General features: G+C 36.6%; 1 protein-coding gene across 1 annotated transcript; it reads right to left on the bottom strand.

Annotated features, from left to right (window-relative positions):
• Window positions 1-581: 581 nt before the first annotated feature.
• LOC121327564 (general transcription factor IIE subunit 1-like) lies at window positions 582-27,274 on the bottom strand. The gene is given in 5 exon segments (XM_041271656.1): window positions 582-1,131; window positions 1,134-1,417; window positions 3,952-4,184; window positions 6,961-7,162; window positions 25,937-27,274. Coding segments are annotated over 5 exon segments (1,332 nt in total). The 5' UTR covers window positions 26,385-27,274; the 3' UTR covers window positions 582-966.
• Window positions 27,275-27,601: the final 327 nt, after the last annotated feature.

The following is a 27,601-nucleotide window of genomic DNA, read 5'->3' as shown; positions in this document are numbered from 1 at the left end:
AGTAACAAAAACTACAAAGAAAAGGTGCTGCACTTTGCCTTCAGCAGGGGATAATCCATGCATGTACGGGGCTCTCATTTTCCAACCCTGATGACCTGTCTACGAGACCACAAACTCAATGCCCAAAATCATATTCTGCTGTTAAATTAGCAAACACCATGAAATCAAAGTAAATATGGTATATTTTTATTATAATAATAAACACACATCAAAAATATACAACTTAGGTTTACAATTTTATCTGAAGGCAAACTAAGAAGCTACAGACTAGTTTTAAAAAATAAATCAAAAACTGTTTGGCATGAATTTTGTGTGTTTTCTGTATCAAATCAAAGCCGTATGACTTTAAACACTGACCTGCAATTTCAAGACAGCACCACCAGGAGTTAAAGAACTGACATTAGTGTGTGTACTTGCACACAATGATGCTTGCAAAAAGCAACCAAAGCGCCTCAACAACTTCAATGGCACTGTTTTTAAACTGCTAACGAACTTTGAGTTAACACTAACCATTCTGCTTATGGACAGTTTTTTTTTATTTTGTTTATTGCAGCAGTTTCAAATGTATATGCTTGTTATGAAATTTATACAAATGAGTATTTCTTGGATTCAATGTTGCCTGTTTTTGCACACAGAACAAAAGAATGGTACTAATAAACGATATGATATATTAAAAGACGAGAGTCTGTAATCATTTGTTGCACACCTGCAAGTCACGCTGTGAAAATGATCATTAACACTTAAAACTGGTTATGATTCAAAATACTTCAAGTCACTTTGTCGTTCCGCTTGAGCATGTGAAAAGAGTGAGGTATTACTACAGATGTCCGCCATGGTTGGGAACAGGGCTTGTAGTTCTAAGCAGCGATGTCTGAGCTGATAAAATAACTGTCCATAAAAGAAAAACACACAAAATATTAGAGATTAAAAACAAAAATGAAAAAAAAAAAGAGAATTTGCAATGGTTTACTCATACATATCCTGGAACATCTTTTGTCCCATTTCAATGTAAGCTTCTTTCTCCTCAGGGCTCATCTGTGTGACAAGCTCAGGCCGCTGACTGACCTCACTGTAGGAGTGAGGCCGACCAGCCACTAGAACTGTAGGCTCATTGCCCACCTCCTCAAACTCTCATCATCATCATCATCATCATCCTTGTTTCTTCTGTAGTGCTGAGCCACAGGGTGGGGAGGAGAATCCTCGTCAGACTCACTGGTGTCACTCTCTGAGTCACTGGCATTGGCGCCTGAGAGAAACACGCCAGCCCCTGCACCCGCACCCCCTGCCGCCGCCACAGAGTTCATGCCAGCACTCCTCTTCTCGTGGATCAGCAGGGCCCGCATAACCTCCTCGTTCTCATCCAGCTGCATGCTCTGCCCTTCATCATGACCACGTAAGCCATCAACACCCATTCCACCTGATCAACAAAGCATAAAGATTCTTAAAATAAAACAAACACTTACTAGGTCTACACCTGTAGCAAATATGGATGCACAGGATAAGAAACTAACAGTTAGGTCAGATATACTGCTCTTGTCAAAAGTACTGGGACATCAGCCTTGGAACAAAACGACTGGGGTGGGGGATTTACCCTTTCTAAAGCTTTTGGTATCCACGTATAGATAATCATCTCACTTAATTAGAAGCAAACTATTTTAATGAGGTCATCTCACAAGTGCAGACAATACCCAAAATGTCAGAAAATGTATAAAAGCAGTATGTGAACATTATTATACCAATGCCGATGGTGACGCAAACCAGACAGTCTTTTTCTGATGAAGATGCAACTGTGTGTAACAGAACAACATGATTCCACTGAAGTGGAGAAAGATGAAACTCCTTCGGGTCTACCTAACACATAAGGCTAAACATGGGGATCTGCTCTAACGAAAATGTTCTTGTGTATGGTAAATAAATATATAGTCATTCCAGTCTTACTTTTCAACTACATATTAACAAGTATGTAATGGGATTGTTTGCATGTGGTAATAATTTTGAACTCTTGAATTCAAACAACATGGTAGCTAGATGAATATTTGGGAATTAGTGTTGACCCATGAGAAACAAAAAAAAAAAAAAAAAAAGACACATTACCTATAATTATCCTATTTAAGTTGTTAATTATTTCAAATATTTACAACAATTAATAATAATAATAAATAAATAATAATAATAATAATAATAATAATAAAAATAATAATAATAATAATAAATAATAATAATCAATTAAATAAATAAATAAACAAACAAGATGATATATATGAAAAACAGGCCATGTCCTTCCTATTGCATGGTTCAAAGCAGCTTAAAAATATAATTTTAATGTTAACGACACCATTAATTTAAAGCAATTTTTTAAAAACATGCTGTTGTTAAATAATCCATGACCCAGGGAAGCAACAGTGTCAAAATATGTCAAAAACAAAACTTATCTGAATCAAGTTCAATTGTGTGCATGTTGGTCAGTTTGCAAGGTAGCTCGGTATTGGCTTTTTATTGTTAAACCATTTCAGAAAACTCAAACAATAAATTACAAAGCATAATTGTGCTACTCTTCTGTCATTAGTGGCGGCGTTTAGGAGTGTTGTGATATTATGATAAAAAGATAATAGTGATAAAAATTCTAACAATTATTGTATCGTCAATATTTTTCAATATCACAGTAATTATTTATTTATATTTATGACTTGTCAACCTCGAGTCATAATTTGTAACGCTAAATTATTAATACAAATAAGTTCAAATGGCAGTGATGACATTTTTAAAGTGATCTGCCAGTAGCATACTGTATACTTCGTCCTCCATACTCTTTTCCGATGTAGAAACGTATCTACTTAATGTTGCGATTTGTCGTGTTACGTTGCCCACTGTGTAAGATCAATTATGTTTGAATCATGTGCAGGTTTGTCAGAAAGTGAAGAGGGAAACCAACTTTACTTTGTAGTTCTTTGTAAATTATCGTGTTTATCGCAATTATCGTGATAATAACACACACAGTAATCGGATGAGAAAATGTTCATAACATGACACCCCTAGCGGTGTTTACATGTCTTCCTCACAACATGTCTGTTGTACTTTTCAGGAAACGTGTTGCTATGCAGTTCTGATTTAGGAAAAATAAATTGGCCGTGCCAATGCAGATTAATCAATTCATAGTCATTTAGGAGAGGGGATATTTAAATGTCAGTGTCTGCTTCCTAAGTAGGAAAAGAATGAGAATATCGTGAGGAGAGCTTAATGCATTGCCATGAAGATAAAAACATTTAACAAGAGAAATTAATTCATGTGTTGACACGTACATTCTGAATTACGCTGTGCATTAGCTACTTGTTTGTCTGGTTACCTTTTCAAACACACACACGCACACAAATATACTAAATATAATTTCTACTAAGTACAACTTTTACTACTTATAATTTATATTTGTGTGTGTTGGGTGTGTGTGTATGTTTTGTACAGCATTTCTACTGGAGATTACATGAGATTAAGTCAGAAGAACTGCTGAAATCTCGTGAGCCACAAGCACGATTCCTGCTCGGTTTACATGGGTTTTTACAGCTATTTTTATCGTGAGAAAGTAAATGACCTTGCTCTTAAAGTCGCGCTGCCAAAAGGACGCCTTTTTGCTGTTTCACGATGTATTCGCGTAACAATGTCACACAGTCATGACTGTAGAGTCGACTTTCACATGCATGTAAACCCAGCCAGTGTAGTTCACCCCAGTATATTCTCATGCAGTTTGGCTCAGCAGCAAAATCTGTCAAGTGGATTTTATGTTTACTGACGGCAGCATGCAACTACCATAAAATCCAAGTGACCAACCTTTTCAAAAAGACCATACCCTGTATAAAGGCTTTCCTGCACATGTTTCATCTTTACATACGGGCAGTCTACAATTATTTGAATTTTACATTCCATCATCAAAGAAAGACTGACGCCTGGTAGGCTTACCTTCCTTCGGGTCATCAGCCTCGCTGTACGCCCCCTTGACAGTACTCTCTGAAAGCCACACAGGCCTCTCCTTGGGAGTCTTGCCCTCGCTGGCTGAACGTTTCTGTTCCTCCTGCTCCTCCATGCTGATAGTGACGTTCTGGGTGTAGAAGTCTTCGTAGGCACCCTTGGTGGCCCAGTTCTCCCGGTGGGCTCCAGCAGAGGTTCCTAAAGCCGCCGCAGCTCGCTCCCTGCTGCATGATTCATGGAAAAGTAAAAAGTAGATATTGAAATACTCACAAGTAAGTTTCTACAGAATCACCAACTTGGCTTTCATTTAAAACAAGTGCCATTTTTTAACAAGAAACAAGAAATGATTCCTACAGTTCCAGCAACCTTGTTGTCTGGATAGTTATATAAAATGTTTTTCCTTTTGAAGATCAATTAGGTAAATTTGTACTGGTTCATAAGCTTTGGCAGGCCAAATGACAGTTTACTTGCATCTTGATCACACTCTCTCTTTTAACAAGGTTTTCTGTTTTCCTGCAATACGCTACTCATTTCAATTAGCATTGTTGTAGCATTGAACTTGAACTTGATACACTGTGATGTTCAGAAGAAAAACAATATCTATTTCTCCTGATGAATGTAGTGGGGGGGAGTAATTCCCTAGATGATTTACCTAGAATGTGTGAATCAAAAATAACCAGGACTATGTTGAAAAAAACAAAACGCTGCAATACAGGGGAAACAGAAAAGGTAAAGTAATGGCTTTCTTGAAAACACTGCAGGGGGTTCTGCAGTACTTTAATAGAGTGAATAAAGTCCTAAATTACATTATGATGCAAGTTATATGTTCACATCAGTTCAACTATTTGGGTTACTTACAAGTCAATTACAGTCATTTACTGTAGTGGCACCTTTTCTGTGTTTTTGGGCACTGTAATCATTACCCCAAATTGTTTAGAGGTTGGTTTTAAAATTTTATAAAATCACATGCTCTGCATACTGAGAACTAATATGAACCCCTGATTTACAAGTTCATTCATGTATTTTCAGTAAAATATGAGACATGGTCCAGCATTTATTACATCAACTGAGTTTTAGACCATGGCTGGATCCCGTAGAGTAACTTTCAGCACTTACCCTGGAAAAATTCCTTCTCACAGACAACAAGTTAAGGTATAGAGCCACAACAACTGTCACAATATGAGTGTATTTTGGCTTTGAAGTAATTTTCCCAGAGGTCCTCCAATTTTTTCAAAGGACATCAGTACCTTCTGTAAAATTTCAAACTCAGACGTCCTGCATCTTTTTACTCCCATGCAAACCAACCATGTCAGAGTTATGTTAGAATTGATACAGCATTTCTAGGGTATACCAGGGCTGTCTCTCCCAGTACCCAAGTAAAAAGAGTTAAAGGGCCATGTAGTCTGCAGGATATTTAACACTGGGCGGACTCTAAAGAGTTTTAAAATGGGTACGATCTGTCCTTGATCTGCCCTCAACAACTGGGCATAACCAAGCTGGGGACAGGAGAAAATACAAAAACATAAATGCTGATTATTCTAGCCTTTGTAAAAGAAGGTACAACAAAATGAGTTATTAACACCCAGTTCCTTGTTTATAAATCATGCACAAAAGTGCCTTCTCTGGCCACAACATCACATTTCATTTTGAATTTACCAACTTTCCTTGACGAAAACTAACCTACGTCAGTGAGGATACTAGACGCCCTCTGCTTTTGACCAACTCCGAGGACACCTGATTTTAAGTCCCGTACGAATCATGCTTTAATTGGCTAATCGGTAAATTTGCACATTACACATTAGCGAGTAACTAGTTGGACTGATTAGTCCTAGTTAGGGCTTCTGTTTATCGGTTATTATTAATTGCATTTTTCGGTGCTTATTTTTAAGCTATTTTTTTAGTTTAATGTAAATCGTTTTTTCCAGGGCTTATGTTTTTGATATACTGTTTGAAATTCGTGTTTTCGTTACTTTCCAAAATGCTTGAGTGTTTTTTTTTCTGTCAAAATATGTATAGTAGTAACTGGACAGTATTTGCACATTTAAGTTCTACCTTCTTTCCTTTGCTGTCTTCCATAACGAAATCCCCCCATGGTCACGGGCACATTCTTCTGGGGCTTTTGTGTGTAGGGATTTTTTTTTACATTTCACAATTCTGTTTTAAATCCTCTGTATCTTAACTCTAATACAGCTTTAAATCCAGCTAACAAGCCTCCATCCTGATTGTAATCTCGTCTTAAATCTCACAACTGGAGTCTCCAATAGAAATGTAGGAATCTGCTGTCACTCAGTAGTTGGGGAGGGTTTAAAGTATTCAGAATGAATCAATGATAGATACAAGTCAGGAAGGTGGGACATTGCCCAGCCGCACTGGGAAATGTATTTATTATTAATTTTGTAGTAGGTTTTATTTTTTAATGGGAAAAAGGTAAAGGCAACGTGAATTTATTAACCATTTCCACAGTTTTTCCGGCGTTTTCCTGTGTTTATTGGCGATCCACCAATTTCATTTTTTTTTTTTTTTTTTTTTGTATCGGGTGTGTTTTAAAACCGAAAATCAGAAGTCCTAGTCATAGCATAAAATCTGTGAGAAACAAAGGCGGAGGTATTCCAGAGAAACTAATGGTGGTACACAGGAATTGGATGGGTTTATTTGTTTCCCTTGCTTTGCTGCTAAATGTGTCAGGGCAATCGCGCACTTGTTTGTTTATTCTTTATTTTTGATTTAGCAAAACTTGGTTTCCTGCCAATAAAAGAATAGTTTCTTTTGAAACTGCGGCCAAACCTTGGTCTTTTATACACTTTTCCACAAGGCCTAAAATGAACCTGCTCACACAGCCTTTGCATAAGAACACACTGCAGTACACAACCCACACAGACCTCTCATCTCAACCGGACGTGCTTTGCATGGCAACAGCTAAGTCAACAGAACAGTACCATAAACTATTATACTAATATTATGAACATCTAGTGACATTCTACAGGATAGGATGTCACTAACCTCTGCTTGAGTGCTGGGATCTCAGCTGGCTCTGGTTCCAGTAAATCATGGGACAGGTTGATGTCTTCAGTTTCTCTAAGCAGGACATAAATCGGCTCGATTTGATCATTAAACCTAGCCACTAGTGTCCTAGCATCTTTTTTCGGCAAAGCAGACTCATCCTCTTCAACCTCCGTTTGACAGAAAGTACAACAGAATGTTCCTAAATGGATTTAAAAAAAATGAGCCAATGTTTTGGTACATTGTGATCAAATAAAGATGTGCTATAGTCCATTCTGGACTTTTTGTTTCTAGTTCTGAAACATTAACATTTGTTTTCCGTTTCATGACAAATTCTGCAAATTGTGGGTGTAAAGAGCTTTATAAGTTTGAGATGGTTTTAAAATTAGAAATTGCAGCTTGAGATATGTATCCTAAAATAGCTAGAACATAAGGTGATGCCACAATGTTCTGTAGATCCAATTTACCCAGGTGGTCACACACTTTTGGAATGAATGTTCCATGCTTCAGCCAATTTTAATGATGGCCTTTTCATCAATTTTCAGAACTGAAGTAGCGCAACAGTCTTAGGCCAAAGCTTGGAAAAAGCCCAATTACTTTCATGTCATGTGTCAAAAACATGATCTAACTGCTACTTTATAAATGGCTCAATATATCATCATTGCCTAGAAGTTATATATTTTTACCTGTATGTGCTCAAAGATAAAAGTATGAAGGAACTGAACTTCTACTGTACATACAGTAGCATACTTATAGATGATATTCTACACTGTAGACCAGTGGTAGGCAATCGAATTTCATACAGAAGGATACGGCTGAATAAAATACCTGGGCTTAGTGTCATCCCGTACTTGCGTATCCCTGCTATAGATGACAGCTCTCGCAAGTTATCCAACACACACACGGTTTTGGAAAAACGGTTTTCTGAACCCTGGCACAGTATGAAATGTGACTGCAATGGTAGGTTTTTTTTTTTATTTTTTATTATTAATATTTGTATTTAGGAGGCACATATTGTGAAAGTTTCTTTATATTAAGATCACCCTCTCTGCAACATTCCATCATAAGTGTAAAAATAACTCCAGCAGTAGGAAACGTTTTGCTTGCTTGCATTCCTGGAAATGCTTTGTATTTGTTTCTTGACTAGATTTTTTTTTTTTTTTTTTTTACATTCCAGCAAATCAAACATCACAATTGTCACCTAGGACATTTGAGAATATATCATGCAGTTTTACTTGCAACTTATGCCTGGTTTCCATCTTTCACTGGCATTGAATTGAAATCAATTAATAACAGATCCTGTTCATTTCCATTAGCAGCACATAAATACCATCACTATTTGAACTAGGACTCTGACAGTAAGAGAAAATGTGCCCCAGCAGTCGCTCAGATGAAAGAAGTGATAACAAGCACCCTTATTCAAATGCAGTGAGATTCAAAAACTTGGGCTAAGGAACTTATCACAATTGGATGATGAAGATATAAATACAACTGTAATGATACCTGAAGGAACCTCCTATCTATCTATCTATCTATATAGTCACCTTTTTGCTCGCCACACAGGCTCTCACGAGTTCTTCTCCCTTCTAAATCACGACCCAACACACAGGATTGTACCGATCAGCGCTCACGCGCACTTTTAATAAACAAAATAAACACATAACAAACGCCTAGCTCCTATTTGGAGCACTAACTAAACATAACAGGAAACTAACTATCACGCAGGATGGCTAAACCGTTTACCTGCCACAAACATTAAAAAACACACCCTCACACAATACCTCGATACGACTGCTCGCTCACACAGTCGGGCTCTTCTCTCAGCAGCAGCCTGGAACAGACTGGCTGCCTCTCTTAAATACCCTGCACCTGGCTCTAATTTACAATTACCACCAGGTGCAGGGGATAACTAAACAATAAAACAATTACACAATTAAACCCCATAACACCCAATTGTGCATTCTCACAAGGTTTTTAGCAGGGAAGGATTTTAACCCCCTCCCTGCTATCTCACTATATATATATATATATATATATATATATATATATATATATATATATATATATATATATATATATATATATAAAATAGAGGTATTCATCTATCTATATCACATTACACAGGGAATAGTATATAGGATTAAATGCTCAGTGGCAAAAGCTCCAGAAAAGAAATATCCAAAGGCCATCTGAACCTCAGTGAGTAATGCAGTTACTTACATTTCACTCTGCTGGCAGAAATGCCGCTTTTATCAACTTGCAAACTCAGCAGCAAAGGCATAACTCTGCAGTGCTTGGAACCAATTCAGTAAAAAGTGTTTGCACAAAGAGTCAAGCCTAAAGACCTTTTCCTCTAACTGATGAAATTCTTCAGACAGCAACTACTAATACAAATTCACACTGTGACACACCCACGTGAAACCTGGACAGAGCGGATGGGAGGGTCTTACTTAGTGACTCAGCAATTGTCAACCTCATTCAGGCTAGTTTACCCAATTCTCTTTCCGTTACAGGAGACACAATCGTCTGCATGAGGGACTGGGCAAGAACTTCAACCCTGTTTGGAAACTCGAGCCTTTAATCTGCAAATTAGATTAACTGCAAGAGAATTCAAATGTCAAGCAAAAAAGACTGAATTTTAAGTTCCAGTTTAAGAACACCAAATCATGGATAAGCTAGGAGATCAGCTCCAAAAGGACGAGCTGGCCTAAATACTGATAGTAGTCAAGCACTGTTAAATGTTGAGTATTCAACTAATTCAATGCTAGTCCAGTGACAGGCAAGAGTACAAATAATGTGTTATTGATTTTCCTTTTGTAATTACAATATGCAGGCATAAATATGAGACTGCAATAGTTAAAACTACTCAAAAGAAATACTGAGGGCAAAGAATAAAAAAGTAAGGCAAACCTAGTGGAGTAGCGAGCGTGTTTGACTGACATAAGGACCTCTATCATAATTGTAACTTATGTTGAACCACACACCCCATACAAAGAAATACCCAGTCCTTAAGTGTTTCATGGGTTTACCCAGTGCATTTTGCCAGTTGCTTTATAACAATACTTGAATAATGACTAAACAGAACAACTTTATAATAGCTGTTGAAGCCAAGATGCAGCAAAGAGATTTCCTTTTAAAAAAGATGCACTGACTAGATGCTCTACAAATTAGCTGCTGTATAGTAAAAAAAAAAAAAAAGATAAGCAGAGAAGTTTGTTCTTGTAGCCCCATAAATGCATTGAAACTTGGTAAAAGCTATTGTTTGGTATCCACTTGTGCAACCAATCACTTTAAAGCTCTGTGTCAATTCTGGCTTGCAGGCAGACAGGGAAAATGCATTTAAGGATAGAAGAATATTATCTGGTTAAACCAAAGCATCATCTCTGACATCCAAAGATCCTTATTGTTTCTGATGGACACCGGTCGTTAACCATCCATCTTTACAACACCTGGGGATGCACAGATTGTGCCTGTCCATCTGTTCCTGCAATTATTTTAAGCTCAGGTCTGGTCCTTCAAGCAGAGCCGACACAGAGAGAGCCGAGACTCCCTCCTATTGCCTGCTTGGTGGGAAGGAAAGCTCAGGCTTCTCATGTAAAGTCCCCAAGATGTTAAAAACAGATGTTTGTTTATGTTTTTGTTTAAAATAAATCCAACAGACTGAGATTGCTAAACGGAAAGAAATAATAGTTACGTCTGAAGCTAAACGAAATTGATATTCCCATATATATATATATATATATATATATATATATATATATATATATATATATATATATATATATATATATATATAGAGAGAGAGAGAGAGAGAGAGAGAGAGAGAGAGAGAGAGAGAGAGAGAGAGAGAGATGAGACGAGTTTCAAACTGATGTACACGAAACTTGGTCGGTTTGAGTACATCTGCTTGAAACCAGGTTTTTTTTTCATAATTGACATATTATATTAATACATATTATATGTTTCTGTAAATAATTGAAAATGAAAACACTTTACTACATACAAAACAAAACATAAGGAGTATCAAAGCAATGTTCAAGAAAATTGAAAATTGTCTCTAAATCTTGGATTCCTCAAAATAGCCACCCTTTGTCTTAATAACAGCCTCACAAACACGAGGCATTTGGTTAACAAATCACCCGACATGTCTTCCCAGCTGTTCTGCAGCAATTCCCCAGAGATGTAGGGCACTTGTGGGTAGCTTTGCTTTGACTCTTCTGTCCAGTTCGTCTCATACAGACCTCATTCATCTATGGGATTGAGGTCTGGGGACTGGGCAGGCCAGGTCATTCGATTGAGTTGTCCTTCTCTTTTCTTCATCGCCAGTTAGTTGTTGTACAACTTTGAGGTGTGTTTTGGGTCATTATGTGGCTGAAGAATGAAGGACTGCCCAACTAGCCGTAATCGTGATGGAATGGCATGCCTCTGAAGTATGCTATGATAACCATGCTGGTTGAGCTTGTCATGGACTTGGTTAAGATCACTCAGTCACCAGCAAAGCAACCTCAGACCATGACACTGCCTCCTCCATGCTTGACAGTGGGAACCACACATGCAGAACTCATGCGCTCACCCTCTCTGAGTATTACAAATACTCGGCGGTTGGACCCAAATATTTCAAATTTTGACTCATCTGTCCATAAGATCGACTTCCACTCCTCAAACGTCCAGTTTCTGTGTTTTTTGGCCCAGGCAAGTCTCTCCCTCTTATTTTGAACTCTTAACAATGGTTTCAATGCAGCAATTCTTCCAGTTAGGTCAGCTTCACGCAACCTCCTCTGAACAGTTGATGTTGAAACATCTCTACTTCTAGTAGCATTTAGCTGAACTTGTATTTCACGGGCAGTTAATCGCCGGTTTTGCAGACTTGTGACACGAATGAACTTGTTCTCTGATTCTGAGGTCACCCTTGGCCTGCCTGACCTTGTTCGGTCCTCAGGAGTGCCAGTTTCTTCAAATCGTTTGATGGTCTTTGCCACAGCAGTTACAGACACTTGCAAAATTCTTGCGATTTGTCTTAAAGATTGACCTTCATTTAGTAATTACAGTAGTAAATACAAGTAATTACAGACTGTCTTTTTTCTTTGCTTAACTGAGCGTATTTTGCCATTTTCTGCTCCCTTACATTCAGGAATGATAAACTTGTGCCTATGCTACCTATATTTATAGTAATCATGGACCCTCACCTGTTAACAATAATTGGCGACAAAAGGTTCATTAGGTAACATGCTAGTTAACTCAGAGAACACCAAACAAAGACACTTTTATACTTAGGCCAGTGTTCTAACAACGTGTTATACACATTTCAGACTTTTAACTGACTAAATCAATCGTGAACAAATACCGGCTTTTTCCCTTAACATTCTACTCTACAACTAATCTGATAACATAAACGACTTAAATTGGACAGCAAATAAACAGGGAAGACACGATTGGTCCACAATTCTGTCATCGGCTGGATCCAAACAACACCCTCCATCAAAAATAGCCAAACTCCCAACCCTGTTTCAATTCTTTCCGCACCAGCCAATCCACTCCCTGCCTGCTTGACTGACACCCCGCCTCCAACAACAAGTTTCAAGTCAGACTCAATACTATTCAACAACTGTACATGTCCAGATAAATTATAGTAAGAAAGAGTAAGACCCCAATAAATAAATGTTAGCAATAATAATAATTTTAAATAAAACATTGTGGCAGAGCACAGCTCTGCTCTTTAGAAATTGGCAGGGATGGGGTTAAATTCCCCTACCTGCCTTGGTTCATTGTGTTCAGGTGGCTGGGGTTGATTAGATGATTAGTTTAATTAACGATCAATCAGCGCCCAGCCACCTGACATAAAAGGAGGCCTCTGCTTTTCATTTAGGAGGAGGGAGCTGAGGAAGCAGGTTGGTTTTTTGGTTGTTTGAATCCAGTGAAGGCACTGTCCAGCCTGGAAATTGTTATTTTTGTCTTGCTTTATTTCTGTTTAAATCCCTTTATTTTGGCCCTTGTGCCCTTTCATTTTTGTGTTTATTTATAATAAAATAGTTATTTTTCTGAACTACAGACTGTCTCTGGGCCTCTATCCACTCGCCAGCCTGCCACAAACATTATTATTATTATTATTTATTATTATTATTATTATTATTATTATTATTATTATTATTATTAAGTGTATGTCGTTTTTCTATTCTGATTATGCTAGGGACTATTTTCCTCAGCCGAATGTTAACTGGTGAAATATCAGAAGTTCAAGGTAAATATAGGTTTTAAAGTTTAGTTTTTTTTTTTTTTTTTTAAAAGAGAAAATAAATAAATCATTTTCTAATAGCGATAGAGCCCTCTCGATGTGGGCTCTAGTGTGTGGTAGATGACCTTGAATTTTGTTAGCGCCCTCGCCTTCGGCTTGGGGCGCATAACTCCAGTCGTGGTCATCTACCACATGGTAGAGCCCACATCTACGGGCTCTATCGCTTAAATATATCGCTTAAATCGAGTAGGTAGAGCTGATGATGATATTCTTGATGGCCTTGGCCTTGCAAAGCGACTGCTGAAAAGGTGCTAAAGGAATTCTTTACACCCCGTAATTGTTAATAGCCTTTTAATTCTTACCCAATATAAATATACAATACTGTGTCGGACTTTAGCACGTACTGGCAGTCCTCTTTTCTGAGTAACTTACTAACCTGTATTAATAACATTTTGCCCTTTACTGTACACCGAAATGTAGGATGTAATATCCAGGAGTACACTGCAGACAGCTTAGTGTTCACATTATGGGAACATTTATGGCAACATATACAGCTCCCAAAAGCAATACTCTGGCATTCATTTCTGCCTTGCTGTGTCTCTTGTCTCACAATGGATGTCAATTCTTAGCAAGGGACTCTGAGGAAATGTATGTTTGCCTAAATCCTGAATTCCAAAATTACTTTCAAAGTAACACAATACATTTTCTAATTACAAAGCCATTAATATGTAAATATGCATGACATTACACCTGGTTTAAATATGCAAGTATTCAAAAGCAAAATGTGTAAGCTCTAGATGATATCTTACCATCTACTTTATCTGAACTGCAACACATTTAGTTTACACATTACTGTACTGATTTTTTTTGTTGTTGTTTTTCAAATCAACTATAGCAGTATTTAACTTTTCACTTTGTTTTTTATCCCAGTGCAATAGCGTTGAGGCTCAAAAGATTACTTAAAATCTACATAGAGTTGCAGACAAAAGTACAAGCACTTTACACTTAATATAATTCAAGAAAAAATGTTAAATGCAAGCATGTAGTGAACATTAGCCTCTAATCAATATGACAAAGACCAAAATACACAATTTGTGGTAGTTTAACAACACATCTTTATATAAAAAAACACAAACAAAAGCACTTAAGCAATTTCAAATATTTGTTCATGACAAAAGTTAATTATTGGTTAATGTTCGCTAAATGCTTGTATTTAACATGTTTTCTTGAATTCATATATTAAGTGTAGGGTACCAATACTTTTGTCTGCGACTAATTTAATGAGACAAGAGTTGTACTTCTAAACATGACAACATTTAAACTATTCAGTGCCAAATCATAATTTCCCCTTAATTGGGATTAAGCCTTTCAATCCCTGATTATTTTTGTTAAAATGAAGAGTGCTAAATTAAATTACAGAATTTTAAAAAAAGATGCTCCTTTATTGAGTATACATGAGAACAGGTCAAAATACATTTTTTACACATGTTTTAGTAAACAGGACTCAGTACTTTATTTAGGAACTGTAAACGGCGCTAAGATGATGCATGAATGGCTTAAACACACAGCAGACTGTGGGCGGCTGTACCAAATCAAACCCCGATCGCTCTTGCGAAAGAGTGTTTATGCAATAATATCGCTTGTCTTCATATCGCATTTTCTTTATCACGAAACCAAAACTAGCCATTTCCAATTCGTGAAATGGGCGGAGAGAAGTTTTGCAGAAGTAGGAGGGACCGCCAAAAAGCAACATGTAAACAGCTGTTGAAGAATCCCCAGCCGGTATTTGTGACAAAAACTACTATACAACTATACCGTGCCCTGGCTTGTGTCATCACTATGCAATGCCACCATCCTTATATCTGACTGATTAGTGCAGAAGGCTGTATAATAACTGCACAAGAACGGAGATTAAAAAAATAAATAAATAAATAAAAAAAACCAACCTGGCGTGAATAAAGAAAATATATCTAAAAAGCTTTACCCTCATTGAAAGAGACTTCAAGCAAACCTCTCAGTGGGAAGAAAAATGTTTATTATTTGTATGTATTACAATAAGTAATATGTACTGCTTTATTAAAAATTTAACTTTAACTGTGGTGAAAAAAAAAGTAGGCTAAAGAAGTCTTGTGCGTGTTTCGTTTAAGGGTGCAACAAACACAGCATATAGTATTATAATAACATGAATAATACATATACTAATATTTGATACTGTAAATTAGTTTTAAATGATTCAATGTTGTGTGCAAGTGTTCGAGGTTAGTGAAGCATCTTGAGGCATGTACTGTTTTTTTTTTTTGGGGGGGGGGGGGGGGTTGTGCACAAATATCAGGATGTTTAGTGTCATTTTGTTTACTCTTTGCTTAATATGCGATAGCTTTTGACAAGTTCAAAGTTGACTATAAAGTTGACTATAAAATCCGGTAATTCCAAAATACTCCAAAATACATTGTCAGTAATAGTTTAAATATTAACCTGCAGCTGTATGACATTTAATTATAGTGAACCTGTATTTGATTAAATAAATTTCATTTTTAAAAATTAATTAATAAAAAAAAAATTGCACACGCATGCTCCAGTTCATCTTGTGAGTAACTTTAGATCAACAAGAAAGTCTAGCAAAATCACAATGTTGGCGAAAGTTTGAGAGAGACAGGCAATTGTTAGATAGATAGATTAGATATAGTATAGACAGATAGATAGATAAATATATGGATACAGATAGACATATATAGTATTGATTTTCAGCCCCCAAAGAAATTGGCGGTTGGGTGACCTCTTCCATAAACTTGTTTTGCTGGAGGAGAACTGATAGAGAACTATACAGTGCCACACATCAGTCTAGTGCATCAATGTGTACTGAAAACGACACTATTGTTAGACATTAAATAAATACTGTTTGAATATTCAAAGGTTTTTGCTTGCTACAGAATTAGTCTCCTACACCCCACCAAATTAAAAAAAGTTCTAAAATTTTCTGGTGTTAAAAATTGTTATTTATTTTAAAACTGCACCTTGACAGCAAAAAGAATAAAGGTGCTTGGAATAGTAATTGTCTCTGAAGTCCTTTATCAAAATGCTAAAAACCCCACATATTTCCTAAAGAGCAACTTTAAAGGGTTACACTTATAACAACCATCCAAAATGCATTCCAAAATGTTCAGGTTCAGGCCTTATTATTTAAAATAGATTTTTCTTGGGGGGGGGTGAACATATATAATAAAAAAATAAAAATTAGTTTTGTTTATTAAATGTATTTTGTAATTTCAAATTGTATTTTGTATTGAAAATACAGTAATTCCAAAGTATTGTATTATGAATTTTGATATGTTTTCTGAGTATTTTGTATTGAAAATACATTTCCTGAATATTTTGCCCAACCCCGCCCTTACTGTAGACTCACAGCCAAATATCGATGCCTTTAAGAAACAGAGGGCTAGTCAATAAGTTGGAAGCGGTCACAATGCATCATTACTCTTGCTGTTCCAGCGCACAGCTTTTAACTTAGAAAACAATACGAGTCTGTGGCAAAGTGCCCACCCCTGTGTGTATTTTGTGTTGTGTGTTAATGTTGGTGTATAGTCATTGGTACACGATATAAACGGGTCTGTGTAACACGAGTGTTTAATATGTATATTTGTATTTAGACATGAAGATTGCACAGCACTTCACGTGCAACTAAAACATAATAATATGTGAGCACGGGGAATTGCACTTTATTAATTCACGTGCAGTTGTACCGCGACTCCAACTGAATGATTGATTAGCAATCGAGTCACGGTACAGCTGCATAAAAGCTGCATGTTTTCACCCACTCAGGGTTGGGTGTTCGGTGAGCGGAGAACGGGATTGGAGACGGAGGTAATAAATAATAAAATAATAACGTAAAGTTAAAATATCTGCTCACCATGTAGTGTTAGTCCGTTTTGTTTGGCTCTTTTGTTTTGGCCAATGTGCCGTGTCCTGTGTTTTTGTGTTTGTTACAACCGTTTATTTTCTGGCTGTCTGTTCATTTATTAAATGCTGTGCAAAACCATTCGCTCAGCTCCACCTCTCTCTGTCGTTTATTTCCTGTTTCTGGTCTGTCACCCACTGCAGCCATCTTTGTGACAGAGTCTCATCAAGGTTCTTCTGGTTAAATAACTACATTAAATCAATGTGTCTCATGTTATTTTTGGAGCAGGATGTGGCCACAAAGGATTACTCTTCCATCTTATTTGTATTAAGAAGTTATTACATAACTTAAGCAGATTATGTCAAATGGCAGTGCATGTATTCTCTGTGGTAGTCACCTTCTATAGTTATACAACAGAGAATGACAACTCAAGAAAAACATGCATTATTTTAATTTAGATAATATCACTTACATTAAATAAACCGCTCTCCATTAACTTTTACTGCAAATAATTGAAGGAGCTGTTTCAGACAATTAATTTCAGCTCCCTGAAAAATAAAAACACTATAAATTGAACATGTATAGTGTCTGAAAGCAGTAGTCCATCAGAACAGATTACTAAACTCTAAGACATGGGGAATAATCTTGCCAATGTTTGATTAAATACAGCGAGTAAAACGATTAAGTAGTGGTATTCGCGGCAAGCAACAAAAGAGAAATTTAAAACTTTATTTTTCTGTAAATTATGCCTCCTTGCACTGGCTCCCTGTGCAGTTTAGAACTGATTTTAAGATTTTGCTTTTAATTTATTAAGATCTTGAATGGATTAGCACCGTTACTTACAGGAATTATTGACGCCATATACTCCTAACCACACTCTCAGGATGCAAGGCTGCTGGTTATTCTTAGTGTCATAAAAAACAACACGGGAGGAAGTGCCTTTTCTTGTAAAGCTCCTAAATTATGGAATGCTCTGCCCTAGTCATAAACTGGGGCTCTTACTGTTTTTAAATCCAGATTGAAAATGTATTTTTTACAAAATAGCTTTTCTATCTTAGGGCCGGACCAAATCAAAGTTAACACTTGGCGAAAAGCATTTGCGGTAACAAAACACATGAATAATTGCAAGCGAAATCAAGAAACAAAAAAAAAAAGCCATTTTCGCCGTTCAAAATGCAGCTATCCCTGGTTGACTACAAGTGGTCTGGGGAGTGGTTTGCTATCGCCCGACCAAATCTACTCACTTCCAGCTATAAATCACATCGCAAGACTTTCGCAGGATCGGATTTTATAGTAAACTTCGAACTTGTCGAAAACTATCGCGTAAGTAAAACAAAACAATAAAAAATAACATTAAACATCCTGATATTTGTAAAAAAAAAAAAAAAAAAAAAAAAAAAAAAAAAAACGTACATGCCTCAAGACGCCCCACTGATTTCAGATATCGAACACTTGCACACTGAATCATTTTAAATTAATAATTTACAGTATCACATATTCGTATATGTATTATTCCTATTATTATCATAATATATGTTGTGTTTGTTGCACCCTTAAACGAAACACACACAGACTTCTTTTTATCCTATTTTTTTTTTTTTTTTTTTTTTTTTGCCAGTCTGAATTAAATGTTTAAAAAAGCAATATGTATTGTAGCGATCGCGGCTCCTGCAGCAGGCAGGCACATCGCATAGGATGAGGCAATCCTCACACCGGCAGAGAGCGGGCGCAAACCGGGGACCTTTCGCACAAAAGCATAGCACCAAATCCGCTGTACAAAAGAGCCGGCACGCTACAGTATGATTTCTTTAATAAGTACAAATAATAAGACATTTTTCTACTCATGGAAAGGTTTGCTTGAAGTGTCTCTTTCATTTTAGATATATTTTCTTTTATTTCTTATCTTTGTAGTAAGCTACAAACTACGGACCCCCCCCCCCCCCCCCCCCCCCCCCATGGACATATTCACACATCATGTGTGACATCACCTACCTCTGTTGAAAGTATTCATTTCTTAAAAGGCACAGTGCTCCATTACATTGAACTTCAATTATACCGTGTCAACATGCCAAGCGGTCCACTCGAAACGTATAAATCGGTGTAAATAAGCAAATTACGTAATACATATAATAAAGTTCATCTCAGAAGCATCAAGATAAAGTTTTTAATGCTTTGGATAAATAATAAAAATAATAATAATAATAATAATAATAATAATAATAAAAATAATAATAATATTATTATGATTTATTTGATGTGCTGAGACGGGTAAAATTTTAAAAATTATTTAGAATCGCTCTGCTAAGTTTTTTTTATTTATTTATTTATTTATTTTTCACGGCACTGGATAGCACTTCATTCGACTTCTTATTGTATAGAATGTACCATTACTGATCCTGGTGATAGTGGCTGGTTTTTCACCCCAAGTTTTTTTTTATTTTTTTTTATTTTTATTTTATTTTATTTTTTTTAATCTTCGTTCTTGTGCAGTTACTATACAGCATTGGCAACAACATGGGTCTGGGTAGCACCATGTCAGTCGGGTATGACGATGCTGGCATTGCATGGTGCTGACACAAGCCAGGGCATTGTATGTATTTTTACAAAAATCATGAAAACAATGTGGCACGCTTTCATAACAGTGACGGTAATTGTATGTAATAGCATTAATGTACTGATATTCAAACTAAACAGTAGTACAACACAGACTTTTACTTGTTTATTTTCTGCCCTGGGTGTCTTCGTCTGCTGGGGATTGGTCAACAGCTGTTTTCATGTTACGTTCGACGGTCCCTCCTACTCCTGCAAAACTTCTCTTCGCCCATTTCGCGGTTTGGAAATGGCTAGTTTTGGTTTCGTGATAAAGAAAATGCGATATCGTAACTAGCAAGAGCAATCGGGGTTTGATTTGGTCCGGCCCTTTAGTTGTCCTATTTCACAATTAACACTACATTTTCTTTTTGTTCTTTGTTTTAAAAATTCATATTGTATTGCATTTTTGTTTTAGACTCGTAATTGTTCTATTTTTACAAACTAGCTTGTTATTACAATTAAAACCACATTTTGAATCGTTTTTAATTTCTGTTTTTAGCTTAATTGTGTGTGTGTGTGTGTGTGTGTGTGTGTGTGTGTGTGTGTGTGTGAAGTTCTTTGCGATCCTTGTGGTGAAAGGCTCAACAGAAAAGTGAATTGAAAGAAGCCCCCTTTTAAAAGTAGTTTAGTTTTGGAACAGTAGAGTAGCAGTACTGGCAAGTCCAATGCTTTGTGATTCTCTAACATTTGTGTATTAGATTAGACCCGTCAACTCACAAATCATGCGCTTGCCATTAGCCTGAAATCACAAAGTGTAATGAACATGCCATTTTAATGTAATAGTCCATGATTTAATTTAAGGTCTATAATGGCTATTCAAGGTCTGTTTAAAAAGTGTAGTAGCTATCCATTGAGTTAACAGAACCAGAGTTACAGACTATGGCTCAATAAAACACACCCTGCAAAAAAAAAAAAAAAAAAAAATAAAAAAGGTAGCCATCATAACAGCCTTCAATAATTCATGGATACCCTCACCTCTTATATTCCTTAAAACAAATAAATCATAAAGATGAATTTTAGATTCTAAGCAGCTCTTTTTCTCAGTGTGCGTACCCTGTCTGTCACATCAGCTGTATGGGAATAATATATCAGTTCTCGCTGAGTTTATTTATCCAACCAAGTGTTGAAGCAGCAGGATACTAATTATCTAAGCCTGCCTTCCGTACCATGGGGTCAAAAACCATCTTCTAAACCAGGCCACAGTGGGATATTCTTCTTCAGTTTAAATTAGCATAAAGTATGCTTTCATTTTCCCTTTTGCTTTAATGAGTAACGACAGGTAGCAAAAAAACGTAATTCTATTAGTCATCTATAAAAACAAAAACAAAATATATACTTGCATCGAAGCAGGACAGCAACAAACAGAAAGTCTTTCATCCCTAATTGTCTGGCACACTCTGTGCAGCTGCCTAGCATGCTGCCTCATCGACCCGAGAAGAACAACTTTGTTTACAAGACCTCTTTAGAGGTCAAAGCTAGAGGATGGATTCCAACCTAAGTTTCAGAAGTACATTGGTTATTAGGGAAACCATGGAGGGTGAATGATAACAACCTTAATTATTTATTTTAAACAATATACAGGCAGAAGTCATCACCCACTGGGGTTGCATATAATAGGATATGGAATAGGTATGTTTGAGTTTTAGATAGTGTCTAGTTGTGATGAAACTTGGTTGGGATTCTTTCAATCAGAATCTTGGCATATACTGACATATCTGTCTGTTTTAATTTGTGTACTGTATACATGTCATGCTTACATTGTTACATGATTGCAGCCAAAGCAATCTGCTTTTTCATTACAAGTTTGCTCCAATTTTTTATTCACAGCCATGGCAAGGCTTCTTGTTCAACAGATTCCAGGAAGTCTATGCATTGTTTCTTAAGTAGATCCTGGGGCAGTAGGTGATTTCACTGCACACCCACAAAAGTACAGTGGTAATGGTCACACTCACACAACAAAACAAATTAGAGAAAAACATTTATAGTCAATTTAATAAAGCCTATTTTCTGTCATGCTGAGACTATGTATGCACATGTGAAAGATGCGTTTTCATATATGGTGCTGGAGTACACCATGTACCTCTAGATAGAAGCATCTGTATTAACAACTGCATTTGTATTAGCAACTGCTTATTTGTACATTTCAAATAGTTTCCATACTGACTGTAATGATTTACAGGTTTTCCCGCGTTATACCGCCACCCTTGCATACCCTCAGCAATTCTCTATGAACAAATGTCAAATATAAAAACAGAGCTATTTTTACCCGTTACATCGCAACCCCGCTATCTGCCATCCGCCAACTTCCCAAGCCAAGCAAATGTAAATATGAGCATTGCAATTTACCTCATTGTAGCACCAGCGAAATAATCATATCCAATTAAAACAAAGTTATGCAGTTAACCTGTGACTCGCTTTCCTAATTCACTGTTAAACTGAACATACCCAACACTCAGCACTCCCAAAACAAAAAAAGGATAACATGGTGAGTCGACCCTACATTTAACACAAAGCAAAAGAAAAAATATATACATGTATGCATCTGAAAATAAGAAAGCAAGACATCGCAAATGTTTTCATATGTAGAGGTTTGTTTACGTGCAAGTTTTACACAAATGAAGGCTGACAAACTAAGGCATCAGTTTTGTAAACAGCATAATACATTTATATATATATATATATATATATATATATATATATATATATATATATATATATATATATATATATATCAATAAAAAATATATAATAATATATATATAGCTTTATTTTTATGGAATTGTTGTTTGGATGATATAAAAAAATAATTAAATTGTACGCTTTGTTTTTATGGAATTGTTGTTTGGATGATTTGATGCTAAATGTTTATTTTGTTATTATTTTAAGTATAAACTGTTCCTCAAAAGTAACCATGTATGTTACATACAGATGGGAAAAGATGATACAATGTCACTAGTAGACCTACTGTTGTGTTAAGAATTAGTACTGTAGTTTTTAAAAAGAGTAATGTTTTATTAAAATGGCCTGGAGATACTGTAATTGTATGCATTTTTTTTTTTTGACCCTCACTATAACGCCACCCTCGCTTATTGCCAGATTTTGCCCATGGCCCTTAACAGGCAGTATAAAGAGGGTTGACTGTATTTAAAAACAGGATAGTACAGAGGAGAAACCAGTAGTTCAATGGGGTAAATAAAAACAGTTACAATGCCCTTTATTTAAATAAATAAAAATAAATAAATAAATAAATAAACTGTTCTTCAATGAATGCAAAGATTAATTTTAGGCAGTGTATCATCTCGCAGTGAGTCGATCTCGCTTGTCATAATTTGGATAATACCCTTGGGCTTTGACAAATGGTTATTGCTGTAATTGAATATTCTATCAATTAATTAAACTGTGCGTCCAAAACAGAGAGCCAATTAATGGGGACTGCAAACACAGATTGATTTATTGAAGCATGCTGACATTTTAGAAATTACCATATTGTTAGTTATATACTGCCATGCACAACAATGCATATATTGTGTAGTCAAGTAACAAACTATATTATCATAAAGACAGCAATTCAACCAATCACATTCCAGCACTTATGTGCTTCACCAGAGCATAACAACTTTTAAAACAACGTTTTAAGAGATTTATGTTGGACTAGGTTTATGAAAAAGGGCAGCTCTAGTATCTGGACAGTATGCTATTTATTCACGTTTTTCCTGCTCCAACACCACTGATCAATTTTCAGCGACCAACAACTTCTAATTTACATACTGTAATAAACACAGCTGCAGTTATAGTTACTAATCAATCATCCTATAAACATAATCCCCCTCATTGTAGGGAAATCTGGCCTTGATACAGTACAGAAGACTTCAACTTCCCTTTATTCTCCAATTAGGAACCTATTCAACAAAGAAAATGATCAATGACTTTTTTTTTTCTTTTGCTCACCCACTATTACACTATATACCACAAAAGAGGACTGTCTGCTGGTTTGTTCCTCATCAAGCTGCAGCGAGAGGGTGATGTCATGATGCAGCAGGCCATTTGGACGCATTCCAGTCATTGCAAATGACAAAGCCTGCTAGTCAATAACGTTCATTTGTCAGCAATGTTATCATTAAAACCTATTCAGATAATGTTAACCGTTTCCTGACAATATACTGTATGTGTCTCCGAAGGGTGCTCATTTTAAACATGCTTTTACTAAAATGCTGAAGAAAGGCATCAGGTAAGAACAAAGTAAGACAAGTACGATTCTGAAGATATATCTGTCTTCATGACCAGGCCCTGCAGTAAAAATATTACACTAAAGTGCTGTAAGGAAGTACATACCTTTCTTAGAGTTCTTACATACCTTTCTTAACCTCTTCACATCATGCAGAGGTTAAGACCTAGCAAGTTAAATTCTGTATATTAATGTGTTATTTTCTGTAGTCAAACTCTAAATGATCCACATATCACATCGTTAAATGCTGGCACTTGAATCCCTATTAAATAACGAGAGAGCTCCCCCTGCTGGTAAGAAAAATCAATCAAAAAATAAATAAATAAAAACAAACTTTTTGTTGTTGTTCCCCTGAAATGTGACAATTCTAAAATTAAATCCCAAATAATACAAGTTGGATAAGGTGTTCTTTATATGTAACAATACTAGGTGTGATGGATGTATAGAAGTAAGTTTGGTCTCCACTACACACCTATCTTTTCTCTTCAACATCTACATACTTCCCTTGGGTCACCTCACACACAAACATAGCCTCATGTTTCACTCCTATGTAGACCATAGATATCCCTATGCCATGGTCCGGCTCTCAGCTTGCACCCAAGACATCGAGGCCTGGATGTCTGCCAATTTTCTTTATCTCAACACTAACTTCAGAAGGATCGATAACCCAACTCAAGAATCTTAGTATTGCTGCCTTGAACCTCGGAAACTGTCTGCTGCTACCTTCCCCCACTATACGAAGCATCAGTGTACTTCTGGATAGTAACCTCTCCTTTGATGCCCAAATTTCCTCTGTAGTCAAATCCTCCTTTTACTACCTTTGAAACATCCCAAAGGTCCATCCCTACCTTTTCATCCTGGATGCAGATACTCTGTCATGCAGTCATCTCCTTTCGACTCAACTACTGCAACTCTCTCTATGGTAGTCTTCCCTCACGTGCAATAAACTGATTGCAGCTGGTTCAAAATGCCGCTGCTAGGACCCATAAAAAACATGATCACATTACCCCGTCTTGCCCAGCTGTAGTGATCCAGAAAATCTCTCCAACCTGCTGACCTGCTATGTCCCTGCCCGCAAGCTGAGGTCCTCTGACTCTGGCTTGCTTGTTATACCAAAGCAAAAGTGCACCACACTCGGAGAGCAGTCTTTTAGCGTCATGGCCCTGACTCTCTGGAACTCTCTCCCAGCTTTAGTGCGTGCTGCTCCCACAGTTACTCACTTCAAATCAACTCTCTAGACCCACTTGTTCTCTCTTGCTTTCAGTGCTCTTTAAGCCTAATATCAGTTATTAGCTGTTATCAGGTTTTCAGCTTTTTTCACTCCTCCTAATTCGTCCACAATGTTTAGAATTCACATCCTAGCCTTGTATTTTATGTATTATGCCTGTATTTAATGTATTTGCATTGTTTTTACTGTTTGTATTTATATTTCACTGCAATTAATGTATTTTGTATTGTTCCTCACTATCTTGTAAAGTGTGTTGTGATGGTGGTCCACTATAAAAGGCACTATATAAAATAAATATTGATTGATTGATCTTCCCCTAGAAGTCACTCTGAGTCATCATCGAGTGCACAATTTTCTATTCAGTAATACAATGCTTACTTTTATTTGAAAGCTTAAAACGTGAAAACCTTGGAATCAGAACCAGGGTCAAGTACAATTGTAACTGTGCTATTCATAAAGAACTGTAAATAACTGTAGTTGAAACTTTGTACACCTGCATAATTGTAATTGTAATTATACCATATAATTAATTGTTTACAGTTCAATTATGCATTTATTTGTTATTTGATCATTATTCTTGTACTTTCAACCACTTTTGGTGACCTCACTTGTTTGAAAAAAAAAAAGTTAGATAATATATTTCTGTACTTGTACCTGCAATTATTGTTTGATTATTTAGAATAGAGAAAATATGTTAAAATGTGTGTAGTTGTTATATTGCTTTTTAGTGTCATTGTAATTGCAATTGTAATTACTGCTGCACAACTGTAACTGTAATTGCAGTATGAGGGGGCCCAATCTTACCTGTCATGGGGTCAAAGAGCTGGTTCGCTTCCAGGTCGGTAAAGGTACTGAAGCAGCAGGGGCACTTGAAGGAGGCACGGTTGGTGGAGTCCCTCTCGTCCGTCTCAATCCGCCTCCTCATGTGGTCCAGCTTGTACTTGACCACGTTGACCAGCAGCCTGTAGTTGATGAAGTAATAGTTGTGCCGGGTGGTCTTCCCGTCGGGAGCGGTCTCCACCCTCATGCGGCACTTGATGAACTTGTCCCCCTTCAGTGTGTTCAGGACCGAGCGCAGCTGCTTCCTGTCAAACTTTAGCAGTTCCAGCATGTCCTCCTCTCTTACACAAGGGTTTCGGATAAGGATGTCTAAGGCCAACGCATGTTCCACCCCATAGAACCCGCGCACCACTTCCTTGGCCAGGCGCTTCAGGGAGGCAGGCACCTCTGTCAGAACCTCAGGTTCCGTCATGGCGTTCCTTCAAAAACAATAGAAAACACAACAATTATTAGCCTTTACAACATTTTTTGAGTTGCTGATGTGCTAAATAAATGCAGACAAGATGGAATACCATACATTTTGAGTCGAGGTGCATTTTCTTTGCAGTCAAAGGCCAAAATCCTTTATTTGTCATATTTGGACCATCGCGTGAAAAATGTATAGTTTAACCAACCAAGTCAGACGAATGAGAGACTTGAAAGAAAGTTATTATGCTATTGAGAAATAAGACCCTGTACTATAATGTATTGGTTATTACCCTTTAATATCAGCTTGCATTCTTTTCAATTACAAATAATATTTGGATGTCTCTCTTGATTGGCCTGGGAGTTACAGTGCTCAAGTATGAATGATTTCCCTTACATTTACTTATTTACTGTTTCAAAATAAGGCACCACCTATCTAAAGCTGCACATTGAAGGATACGATACAGTAGTAGGCTTATGTGACACAAACTTGTTGCAGTGAGAAAATTATAATTAACTCGTAACAAGAAATCTGTCCAGTTTCTGCTGTGTTACACAAGTTACACAACGTTGAAAGAAAATAATAATATTGTTCGCAAAGGTACAACCACGAAATACTTTACTGCAGTTATCAGTTACAAGTAGTAAAGTAGCCAGCTGACGAGTTGTCCAATCTGTTTACAATATACAAATCAACAGAAACTGTCTGTGCAAGACAGTATCCAGATGACAAAATAAGAGTGTGCGTTTCTTTCAGTACCGGTGTTCATAATTTCACTGAAAATTAAAATAAAATGTGCAATTGATTTAGCAACAACAAAAGTAGGCATCAAAATGATATACTCGCCTTATATCAACACTTAAACCGTTTCTCAAACTGCTTAATTGAACACACACACAAAAAAAAAAAAGGTTAGGTGCACTGAGCACCCTGACACCTTCAACAGTGGTGATGCCGTCTTCTTTTGTTTGTGTGTGCACTATGACCAAAAATGTCGAGTCGGTTAATCTGTCGATATGCCCATCTAACTGTTCATTCTTTAGGGTTGGTCTCTCCGTTTCCTCGTGTCGTGTCCTTTATTAAAATGCAAATCCTAGCTGTCAACTTTGTCCGTTTACTTCAACTGTAAACGAGTACCACCGAGAGTATGAGTTGGTCAATCTTTCACGATTTTTTTTTTGTTTTGTTTTGTTTTTTTTTGTTTGTTTTTTTTTTTTTTTTTT

The sequence above is a fragment of the Polyodon spathula genome, chromosome 15, assembly GCF_017654505.1.
Source record: "Polyodon spathula isolate WHYD16114869_AA chromosome 15, ASM1765450v1, whole genome shotgun sequence".
NCBI classification, from domain to species: Eukaryota; Metazoa; Chordata; class Actinopteri; order Acipenseriformes; family Polyodontidae; genus Polyodon; species Polyodon spathula.
Note: the sequence above shows the minus strand (reverse complement) of the source record. Positions and strands in the feature narration are given on the sequence as shown.